The 12,592-nt window shown below is 42.4% G+C and overlaps 1 protein-coding gene across 1 annotated transcript; it reads right to left on the bottom strand.

Annotated features, from left to right (window-relative positions):
* Positions 1–402: 402 nt before the first annotated feature.
* LOC142213419 (bone morphogenetic protein 2-like) lies at positions 403–12,102 on the bottom strand. The gene is made up of 9 exons (XM_075281776.1): positions 12,093–12,102; positions 11,621–11,893; positions 11,116–11,402; positions 8,381–8,522; positions 2,700–3,098; positions 2,355–2,497; positions 2,055–2,177; positions 1,646–1,838; positions 403–809 (listed from the first exon to the last, which is right to left on the bottom strand). The coding sequence occupies exons 1-9, from the start codon at positions 12,100–12,102 to the stop codon at positions 403–405; spliced, it is 1,977 nt and encodes a 658-aa protein (XP_075137877.1).
* Between the last annotated feature and the right edge of the window lie 490 nt (positions 12,103–12,592).

Below are 12,592 nucleotides of genomic sequence, written 5' to 3'. Positions count from 1 at the left end.
CAATCTGTAACAAGGTTGTTTAGAAGTCTTGTTTATCTGCTGATCACATCTTTCATGCATTCTAAAAGATGCCTGATTGTTGGTAACACCTTGCCCTGTGTAAACAGGAAGGGTCTCCAGACAATCCATGGAAGAGAAAGGATTGCAGCAGCATTCCATCCCTATTGAGTATACATTGGGCAGTGTAAAAGGGTAAGATCAATCAGTACTCTGGTGCTTGAACATTGACCAGTACAAACAAACCCTTAGTGCAGTTTGGGGCTCTGTTAAAACAACTATTCCTAGTTTCAAGGGAATCACAGTAATGGCTGCTCATATAAAAGGAAATAATGACAGAAATTTAAATAGCTCACTTTAGATCCACTTTAGAACAATTATTCAACTTAATAAAGCATCAAGTCTTTAGTGGCATCCACAACTACCAGCAACCATTTCATCATACTGCTTCAAAACTACATTTTCATCATCATCAAAATACAGCAAGTTTATAGAGAAGAGTTTGTCAGGGACACAGCATGGGCTGTTCACACCTTGCGTCAGCTTAAGAGCATTAATTATAGATTGGACTGTAGCATGATTGGTAGGTCTCATATTCTGCCCTAGAGGGAATGGGCATGACCCTTTACAATGATAAGCATTATAGCCTCTTGGAGAGATGATCCATCCAGCCCAACCAATTTCTTCAAAGTCAACATAAAGTGGATGCCTCTGACACGGTAAGTGTCCATCCTCCGGTAAAGCTCTTGCCACCCTTGTTCTGTTTGGTCCAGGAACATAAGGTTCATTGGGTATTGACATAGGAAGGACATCTATAGAAAGTGATATAAGAACAGTATTAAGTGTTAATTTCTGATATAAAGATAACAATGTACTTAACAGTGTTCTCCAAGACTTGATATTAATGAACTACCCTTAGGATAGGTGGTTAAATGGGTTTTCCCACATGCTCAACCATATTTACATTTGTAGAAAATTAAAAGTTAAACACTTTTTCAATGATAAAATTTAAAGGTGTAGTCTAATCATCTTAGTGGTGGCAAACTCTTGTCTTGATAGGTTACCAATAAATATGGTTGAACATCCAGTACGCACATTGATCTTTTGCTTTTGTCACCATGTTCAGAGTCAGAAGCACATGGCTTTATATATTGCGCAGTGGCTGTGATGGAATGTTGCAGTTCAGCTGAAGTGAATGGGAGCTAAACAGCAATAGCTTGACGCAGTCACTGCAGTATACAGTATACAGAGCCATTTGCTTCTGGCTCAGAAAAACAGAGCAGAATGGTGGAGGTATTGGACCACCAGTGATCTCATATTGATGATTCATCATTAAGGATGCGGAATCTTTGACAAATCCTTTTATTTTAAATGATAGAGACTAATGACTAGAACTAATGACTTTGACTAATGATAATGATAGACACTAATGACTAGAACTAATGACTTTGCTTTATGTTACATTTTTCACTCATTATTGAACTTAAAGTGACTCAAAACTTATACCAAAGTTCACCTTTCTCTGCAACAGAAGTTACAAAACTTTTAAAGGTGTCCAAAAAATGTTATGTTATTTTGAACTCAAGAAATAGGACATTTGTACAATCATATGGGTGTCCTGGGGATTACTTTAAATATTATTGCTTACCTGGCTGGCTACTCAAGGACACAACTCCTCTTTTCTCATCATCAGTGAAGAGAACAAGCATTGGTTGTTTGCTTTCATGGTGATCTCTTCCTGATGCAAAGCGAATAATATTGGCATCAGATTGCATTCCTCCAAGATATCTCACTGTCACAAGAATACCATGATTGTGACTTTCATCATTCCACAAACGAACCTGTCAAATAAAAGCTTTAGTCATTTCCATTCTCTTACTTAAGTGTTCTGTTTGTCCCTAGCCTAAGTTATGAGTTCTGATATCCTTTAATATTAGGCACAAGTGACCTTACCCAAATATATTATTAAAATCTGCAACTCTTATGAAATGACTTTACAAATAAAGCTACATATGCATTTCCATAAATGTATTGTAGAACAAAAATAGAATACTCACTGCTTGTGTGACTGAAAACACTTCCCATCCTGACAAATGAATAGGGATCAGCTTCGATGACAATAGCTTTCTTCCTTTTGCTTCATGCATGTTATGTTTGTCCAGAACCTGGTAGACACTTATCTATGACAGAAAGACACAGGTAGTCAATATTCAGATCCAGACTGTGAGGCATGTAAGACATGATTTTGTTTTGTATTAGTCTAGTATAATAGTCTATAGTCTAGTATAACATGACACCAATTCTAATGTGATGCTATTTCCTGTATTAGTTCACATTTTTACTTTTCATGACCTCACCTGGCAAAAATGATGTCTTTTGAAGTAAGCATGCTCTGTATCCCTTGGCTTAAGTTTAAAGAGATGCAACTCGGCTGTTAAAATCTTCTCATTCTTTGTTACGGTTGAGAGGTTGAATAGAAAGTACATCTGGTCACTGTGACCTGAGGGATTAGGTAAAGAGATATAATACCTTACATGATTTTACTGTAAATCTTGTTAATATATCCAATAATATTGTTATTTGTAGTACATAGTAATTGATAATATGCAACACAAAGCTAGTAAATACAACAATATTACATATAACTATATATGTATATATAGATATCCTAAAAGAGCATGTTAAATGAAATCTGTTGTTACCTTTGTCAAAGAAACTTCTGACTGTGTTGCCCTCTAAAAGATCTGGGTCTTTGGTGACACCATCTGCATCAGCCACAGTATTGTATAGATCAATCATATACTGCGGTGGTTGCTTGATGTGATGAAAAGAATGTGGTGGATCTTCAATGCCAAAAACTTCTAACAGCCTTTTCAGGGCTTCAGATCTTACTTGCTCTGGGTCTCCAGGGTTTTCTGTATATTCAGTAGGCCGTGAAGTACATCCTTGCAGGAAAATAACCATGAGCACTAAACCCCACATCTTAGAGTGGACCGTATCTTCAGGTTGGTACTCACTTGGATATCTTGTAGTTGAATGGTCCACTCTGTGTCCTATACCACAATTTATAACAATGTCACAAGACAGCTGCACCTTAAAGACTAAACCAAGATGGAATTAAGTCAAGTATGCAAAGCGGCAATTAGTAAATGTAAAGAAAGCTAATTGCAGTGCTAACAAGGTGTGAAACAAGACTAGCATTGATCTATTAGCAATTATCCTACAGTACACAATTTACGTGAACTGGAAGCTGTTGTTCTGTGAACAACTCTTTATTTTAAAGTAAAATCTAGAAGGCTTCTTTTAGGAGAGCAAGCAAAGATTTAAACACCTGGAAAGGATTGCTTTGTTTATCATTTTTCTGGGCTAAATGTGAAATGATTCCATTGTAACTGGCTGAATGGGGGCAGTTTGCTCACAGTGGGAAACTAACTTCCTTTTAATGAATGTAGTAATGGAGACAAACATGAGAACATTGACTTGCATGCACTAAACCCTGATAAGCAAATAGCTGATACACTGAAGGTGGCCTGAATCCTAACCGTAGATATCCTATTAATTGAATGGCATTTAAAACACATACTGAAAGCCTTCATTTTGGCAGAAATGATTAAATTAGAAGGATGTACAAAAGAAAAATAACATTCAGAAAGTAAAATGTTATGCTTCCATAAAAAAACAGCATTTCTTTCATGTTAATAAATGAGAAAATAAATAAGGTCAGACTAGAGGCTCCGGAAGTTTACAGTATGAGCTGGAATCAGAAACAAGTAGAAGAATCCAGGGACTTGTTTTCATATTACAAACGATTCTTAATACATGAAATGTTTTACTACTAATAAGATAAGATAAGATAATCCTTTAATAGTCCCACAGTGGGGAAATTTCAGTATGTTACAGCAGCAAAGTAATACAGATACAGGATAATACACAGTAATATATTACGGAAGTAGACTCACATATGCTGAGAAGAGAAGATATACTAGGAGTCCATAGCAGCTAAGGAACAGAAGAAGAAAGAAGGAAGACTTCATATTCATAATCATTAGTTTTCTGTGCGGAGTGATCTTCGCTTGGTCTGATGTAGATTATACAGCCTGATCGCGGTTGGAAGGAAGGACCTGCGATAGCGCTCCTTCTCACACTTGGGGTGAAGCAGACGGTCACTTACAGAGCTGCTAAGTGCCATCAAGGTCTCATACATGGGGTGAGATTTATTCTCCCGCATGGAGCTCACCATGGTCAGTATCCTTCTGTCACCCACCACCTGCACTGGGTCCAGGGGGCTCCCCAGGACAGAGCTGGCCCTTCTGATCAGCCTATCGAGTCTATTTCTGTCCCTGGTTGATATACTGCTCCCCCAGCAGGCCACACCGAAAAAAGACGGCTGAAGCAACCACAGAGTTGAAAAAGGCCCTAAGAAGTGGCCCCTGGACTCCGAATGCCCTCAGCCTCCTTAGTAGGTAAAGCCTGCTGTGACCCTTTCTGTGCAGCGCCTCCAGGTTATCAGCCTAGTCTAGTTTATTATTAAGGAGCACACCCAGGTACTTATAGGTCTTAACTATGTCAATGTATTCACTTATTGTCCATATTGTTCACATAGACCTTCTTAAGTATATATACTGTTAGAGATGAGCGAACAGTGTTCTATCGAACACATGTTCGATCGGATGTCAGGGTGTTCGCCATGTTCGAATCGAACACCGCGTGGTAAAGTGCGCCAAAATTCGATTCCCCTCCCACCTTCCCTGGCGCCTTTTTTGCACCAATAACAGCGCAGGGGAGGTGGGACAGGAACTACGACACCGGGGGCATTGAAAAAAATTGGAAAAAGTCATTGGCTGCCGAAATCAGGTGACCTCCATTTTAGACGAATAGTGGATTTCAAATCCGGGTCATATGAGAATGTGAACTTTGTGACTATGAGACAGGGATAGCTGTACAGGCAGGGATAGCTAGGGATAACCTTTATTTAGGGGGGAATGTTATTAAAAATAACTTTTTGGGGCTCTATCGGGTGTGTAATTGTGATTTTTGTGAGATAAACTTTTTCCCATAGGGATGCATTGGCCAGCGCTGATTGGCCGAAGGCTGGCCAATGCATTCCTATGCGAATGCAGAGACTTAGCAGTGCTGAGTCAGTTTTGCTCAACTACACATCTGATGCACACTCGGCACTGCTACATCAGATGTAGCAATCTGATGTAGCAGAGCCGAGGGTGCACTAGAACCCCTGTGCAAACTCAGTTCACGCTAATAGAATGCATTGGCCAGCGCTGATTGGCCAATGCATTCTATTAGCCCGATGAAGTAGAGCTGAATGTGTGTGCTAAGCACACACATTCAGCTCTACTTCATCGGGCTAATAGAATGCATTGGCCAGCGCTGATTGGCCAGAGTACGGAACTCGACCAATCAGTGCTGGCTCTGCTGGAGGAGGCGGAGTCTAAGATCGCTCCACACCAGTCTCCATTCAGGTCCGACCTTAGACTCCGCCTCCTCCAGCAGAGCCAGCGCTGATTGTCCGAATTCCGTACTCTGGCCAATCAGCACTGGCTAATGCATTGTATTGGCGTGATGAAGCAGTGCTGAATGTGTGTGCTTAGCACACACATTCAGCTCTACTTCATCGGGCTAATAGAATGCATTGGCCAATCAGCGCTGGCCAATGCATTCTATTAGCTTGATGAAGCAGAGTGTGCACAAGGGTTCAAGCGCACCCTCGGCTCTGATGTAGCAGAGCCGAGGGTGCACTTGAACCCTTGTGCACCCTTGGCTCTGCTACATCAGAGCCGAGGGTGCGCTTGAACCCTTGTGCACACTCTGCTTCATCAAGCTAATAGAATGCATTGGCCAGCGCTGATTGGCCAATGCATTCTATTAGCCCGATGAAGTAGAGCTGAATGTGTGTGCTAAGCACACACATTCAGCACTGCTTCATCACGCCAATACAATGCATTAGCCAGTGCTGATTGGCCAGAGTACGGAATTCGGACAATCAGCGCTGGCTCTGCTGGAGGAGGCGGAGTCTAAGGTCGGACCTGAATGGAGACTGGTGTGGAGCGATCTTAGACTCCGCCTCCTCCAGCAGAGCCAGCACTGATTGGTCGAGTTCCGTACTCTGGCCAATCAGCGCTGGCCAATGCATTCTATTAGCCCGATGAAGTAGAGCTGAATGTGTGTGCTTAGCACACACATTCAGCTCTACTTCATCGGGCTAATAGAATGCATTGGCCAATCAGCGCTGGCCAATGCATTCTATTAGCGTGAACTGAGTTTGCACAGGGGTTCTAGTGCACCCTCGGCTCTGCTACATCAGATTGCTACATCTGATGTAGCAGTGCCGAGTGTGCATCAGATGTGTAGTTGAGCAAAACTGACTCAGCACTGCTAAGTCTCTGCATTCGCATAGGAATGCATTGGCCAGCCTTCGGCCAATCAGCGCTGGTTCTGCCGGAGGAGGCGGAGTCTAAGGTCGGACCTGAATGGAGACTGGTGTGGAGCGATCTTAGACTCCGCCTCCTCCAGCAGAGCCAGCGCTGATTGGTCGAGTTCCGTACTCTGGCCAATCAGCACTGGCCAATGCATTTCTATGGGGAAAAGTTAGCTTGCGAAAATCGCAAACTGACAGGGATTTCCATGAAATAAAGTGACTTTTATGCCCCCAGACATGCTTCCCCTGCTGTCCCAGTGTCATTCCAGGGTGTTGGTATCATTTCCTGGGGTGTCATAGTGGACTTGGTGACCCTCCAGACACGAATTTGGGTTTCCCCCTTAACGAGTTTATGTTCCCCATAGACTATAATGGGGTTCGAAACCCATTCGAACACTCGAACAGTGAGCGGCTGTTCGAATCGAATTTCGAACCTCGAACATTTTAGTGTTCGCTCATCTCTATATACTGTATATATATATATATATATATATATATATATATATATATATATATATATATTTTTTTTTTCACTTTTTCAAACTTTTAAAGATTTTTTCTATTGTTATAAGGATTGCTTTTGGTTTGGGTCTTTAATTAGTATTTCATTTAATTAGGATTTCATTAGACACAGGAAAACATGACAGTAATTAGTTTGGTCTGATGACATCACTTTGCTTCCTAATCTCCATATCTATAACCCAAGTGTGTATTTCAATCCTATACAGACAGCATAAGCGCTACCCCTCACTCACATGAGTGAGTTTCGTCCGTGAAACTCAGTTTCTGTGTTGGCCGGATATACTGGCCTGAACAGTATGCCAGTAGAGTGGTTCCTAGCAATACAGCCATCTATGTTTCTAAAAGTTCCTGCCTACCAACGACATACTGTCTCATATTATAATGAGTTTGGAACAATACATGGCTATCCATATATACATCCAGGGCCGGTTCCTGGTTTGTGTGGGTCCTTGGGCGACAGAGCCTCAGTGGGCCCCTTTTCGAGTAACTCATGCACACCGCAGCAAAACACAATTGAATACAAGTAGCTACAACCTGTTCAGACTTCAGAAATTAAAGAGAAGTTTGAGGCAGACATCTTCCCCAGATTCCTCTTTATTTTCTCACAGTGCAGAACATCATTCTGTTGCGGTTTTCCACCACTGATTAGGCCTAAATGAATGAGTCTAACCAGTGGGGAGTATCAAGCCTTGGCCTAAGAATCAGCTGTAGAATCTGCAACAAGATCCAAAAATCCTCTAATTAGCTTCATTAAGATGCAGAATAAGGGAGGAATCTGTTGCTGATTTAGGTGTGAAATCCACTGCAAAATCAGTGGCAGATTCCATCGAGTGAACAGGGCCTGATACTGTTAATATTGCCTCTCCACAGTGGCCCCCGCACAGTAAAATGTGTTTCGCAGTGACCCCCACACAGCATTATAGGCTCCGCAGTGGTCCCCACACACTATTATATGCTTACAGTGCCCACCACACAGTATTATAGGCTTCACGGTGGTCCCCACACACTATTATAGGCTCCAAAATGGCCCTATACAATATTATAGGCTTAGCAGTGCCCACCACATAGTAATATAAGATCCGCAGTGGCCCAACATAGGATTGTACATTGCACAGTGGCCCCCACATAATATTATATGCTTAGAGTGCCCCAATACAGTACTATAGTACTATAGGCTCTGCAGTGACCCACAAACAGTATTTTATGCTCCACAGTGGCCCACACACAGTATTATATGCACACAGTGGCCACTACACAGTATTATATGCTCACAGTGGCACCCACACAGTACTATATGCTATCCAGAGCACCCCCCCCTCCCCCCCTCCAGAGTTGGTGTAATTATTATACTCTGGGGTTACCTCAGACCCCAGAGTATAATAATCAGAGGCCCCGGAGAAGTGATTAAAAATAAACACTTATACTCACCTATCTTCACAATGGTGAGAACCTCAGTCATCAGCCGGAAGAGCGTCGGAGAGGATGCTAATCGCAGGACAGAGCGAGTATAAGTACTTTTTTTAATCACCTCCCCTGGGCTGGCATCTATTGGGAAGGGATCACTAGGCCCCTTTCCAATAGAAGTATGTATAGTAGTCGGGGAACCAGGTGGTCCGGAGTCACAACCATTACCAGCTGGCCGTGGGCTACATACCCGATGCCACTGCCAAGTGGGCCCTCTCAGGAGCTTTGGGCCCCGACACTTGCATGGGTAAGCCGGTTGCTGACATCAGCCCTGCACACAACACTATTTCCACAGTCCCATGTAGGAGACCATGAGCAAAATTCAGGCTAGGTCCTATTCCTGTCTGTTTTGTAGGCTGTGTCCACTGACCTCAGTGAATGACCTCAGTGTGGAGGCTTGGGTGGCATACAGATGTTATACATGTGCCGCCCTTGCTGTTTAATCACGGCCATGCATGTGGTCAGTTGGTCAGCTGATAGGTCCGTAGTTACAATGGACAGTGGATCAGTATGTAAGGTTATTAACATCCATGTATTTCAGAGAAATGCCATTATGTAGTTTCCTTTTGAAAACCACTGTATCTCTGAAGTGCTGCTGAGATGAAGTTCCCACCTTCTGCCATGTATGTGCAGTTCTAGGGAGGCATCAGCTCAGCAGCTGAGTTGGTGTCATTAGCTGCAGGGTGGATAACTCCGATCATGAGTAATGCTATACTGTTAGGTTCTGCCTCTAACAGGACCTAATAGAGTGGTAGTCAGTATTATGATGACAATCAAATACACTGCAATACATTTTAGAATATTATATGAACGATAACAAAATCATATTATGGAGTCCCACAGTGGAACTTAAAAATATTAAACAAAATTGTCTTTTTTACTATATAAAATTCTTTATGCTGTACAAAAATAAATATTAAAATATTTAAAAAGACTTCACTATGTCTGTAATGACCTGTGCTATAAACCTAATATATTACGTACCCCACATGGTAAATGGCCTAACACCAGGAATCCTGTTTTTTGTCATCACATACATCATATGGTATATAGTTAAAGAAATAAAAATGTATAAGAATACAATTCAGGAATCAATGTTTTTTTCATTCCCCTACAGAAATTTGCAATAAAAATCCATGTAAACACATTAACATTTCTATGTGTATTTGCTTAAACAAATTGTAGATTTTTAAAAAATGTAATCTTTCACATTTGCACTTTGTGTCATGTCATTGTGTGCTTTTCTATTTTTCATGCAATTTGGTTTTCACATTCACACACAATCAATATATAAGGTACTGTGGAGGAGGTATGCTCAGCGGTAGCAGCAGCGGACCCAGACAATCAGAGACAGACCCCAAAATCAGGTTCAACAGGGTTTTAAACCTGTAAGTTTATTTAGCAAAAATAAAAGGAATTGGCAAAATAAACAGGCCTTAACTTCAGGCAAAAATAGTCAACACAAACACCTGCCCGGCTGGGCAACTAACTAAATAGCAGCACTCTAGCTATACGTGTGGCTTGCTTCAGTCACACGGATAAAAAAAAACAACCAAAACAGGATCTGTGGTACATACTGGTCTCACCAGATATCAGGATGTGTGGACAGGACCTGGTTCCACCACTCTCCCCCAGGAAGTGCCCAGGTCTAAAGTCTTGTCAGGCTTTATAGGCCTGTAATGAGGCCCAGCTCCCACCTGTGCATGCAAGTTCCTTCCTGCAGTGAAGGGTTACACTCATAGGTGAGGTTTTGATACAGCCATGTGAGGACCTCACTTACTACACATAAGAGAGGAACCTAGGGGAGATATATCGTCCCTCCAGAACTTTCCCTGTCACTTTCTCACATACCCTCCCCCTTTGTTCGAACCCATAGGGGCGAACACCTTTCGCCACCATACAATGTGTTCTGGAGAGAGCATCTGCATTCCCTTGTAGTCTACCAGATTGATGTTCTACATTAAATTTAAAGTTTTGTAGGGTAAGGAACCACCTCGTAACCCGAGCATTCCTCTCTTTAGCCTGAGACATCCATGTGAGAGGGGAGTGGTCAGTAACCAACCGAAAATGTCAGCCCAGCAAATAATAGCATAGGGACTCCAGAGCCCATTTGATGGGCAAACACTCCCTTTCTACGATACTGTAGTTTTTCTCTGCAGAAGTGAGTTTCCGACTCAAGTAAATGACCAGGTGTTCTGTGAAAGGACTGCGCCTAACCCCACATCTGAGGCGTCAGTCTGTACCACAAACTCTTTGGCATAGTTGGGAGTGATCAAGACCGGTTGTCTACAGAGGACCAATTTCAACTTTTGGAATGCCTGCTCAGCCTCTTCACTCCATTTGATGAGGCTAGACCTCTCTCCCTTGGTAAGGTCAGTCAGGGGAGCTGCAATACAGGCAAAATTGAGTATGAACCTCCTATAGTACCCCACAATTCCCAGGAAAGCCCTCACCTGCTTTTTACTTACGGGACGGGGCCAATTCTGGATAGCATCAACTTTATTTACCTGGGTTTTGATTACCCCCTTCCAATTGTGTACCCCAAATAACGAGCTTTCTCAAGGCCCAAAGCACACATTTTGGGGTTAGCAGTTAAGCCGGATGCCCGAAGAGAATCCAGTACAGCCTGGACCTTTGGCAAGTGACTCACCCAATCAGGACTGAAGATGACAATATCATTCAGGTAGGCTGAAGCGTACCTGCGATGTGGCCTGAGGATTTTGTCCATCAACCGTTGGAAGGTTGTGGGGCACCATGTAAGCGAAAGGCATAGTCACGTACTGGAAAAGCCCATCTGGAGTAGCAAATGCTGTATTTTCTTTAGCACTCTCCATGAGCGGCACCTGCCAATACCCTTTTGTTAGATCGAGAGTAGAGAAATATCTGGAAGTCCCCAACCTCTCGATCAGCTCATCTACTCTAGGCATTGAATAAGCATCAAACTTCGAATTTTCATTTAATTTACGAAAATCGTTACAAAATCTGCCTGTAATATAATAATAAATTTTATTTATATATTGCCAACATATTCCGCAGTGCTGTACAATTTGTAGGGTTCAAATACAGACAGAAAGATACATTACAAAGAAAGTCATTTCACACAATGGGACTGAGGACCCTGCTCGCAAGAGCTTACAATCTATGAGGTAGAAGGGGTGACACAAGAGGTAGCAGGGGCGGCATTGCTTATGCAGAGGTTTGTACCATCAGGTTTGGGAATCAGGACAATTGGATTTGACCATGCACTTTTAGATTCTTCAATGACCCCAAGGGCTAACATATCGTTAACCTCTTTTGTTATGGCCTGTCTACGAGCTTCAGGTACACGGTATGGCTTCAGATTGACTCGTACCAGCGGCTCGGTGACAATGTCATGCTCTATTAGATTAGTATGCCCAGGTGTCTCTGAAAATACATCAGTATTTCTCTGTACCAGTTCTTTTGTCTCCTGTGACTGAACCTTAGACAGAGTCTCAGCTATTCGTACATCAGGGCAATTATTACCAAGTGCACCCCTTGCTTTAGTGGCAATCTCTCTAAGGGTACTTACGGCGGACAAGGATTCCCTGTCTTTCCAGGGTTTCAACAGATTCACATGGTAGATCTGTTCAGGTTTCCTCCTGCCTGGCTGGAGGAATTATCTCATAGGGACCTTGCCACTTAGCTAGGAATTTACTTTCCACCATGGGCACGAGCACTAACACCCGGTCCTCTGGATTAAATTTTCAGAGCTGAGCTTCCTGTTATAAACACAACCTTGAGCCAATTGGGCTTGCTCCATATGCTCTTTTACGATTGGCATTACTGCTGCAATTCGATCCTGCATCTGGGTGATGTGCTCAATAACGCTACGGTAAGGAGTTTGTTTCTGTTCCCAAGTTTCCTTAGCAATATCTAATAGATCTCTTGGATGTCTACCATATACTAGTTTGAATGGCGAAAAACCTGTGGAGGATTGGAGTACCTCTCGAATGGCAAACATTAGATAAGGCAGCAAACAATCCCAATCCTTTCCATCTTTGCTGACCACCCTTTATAACATTCCCTTGAGGGTCTTATTAAACCTTTCGACTAGGCCATCTGTCTGGGTGTGGTAGACAGAGGTTCTTAAGTGCTTAATACCTAGAAGCTTACATATTTCCCTCATCACCTTAGACATAAAGGGGGTTCCCTGAT

This window comes from Leptodactylus fuscus, chromosome 1 (genome assembly GCF_031893055.1).
Source record: "Leptodactylus fuscus isolate aLepFus1 chromosome 1, aLepFus1.hap2, whole genome shotgun sequence".
Taxonomy (NCBI): domain Eukaryota; kingdom Metazoa; phylum Chordata; class Amphibia; order Anura; family Leptodactylidae; genus Leptodactylus; species Leptodactylus fuscus.
This window is presented reverse-complemented; position numbering and strand designations above follow the sequence as displayed.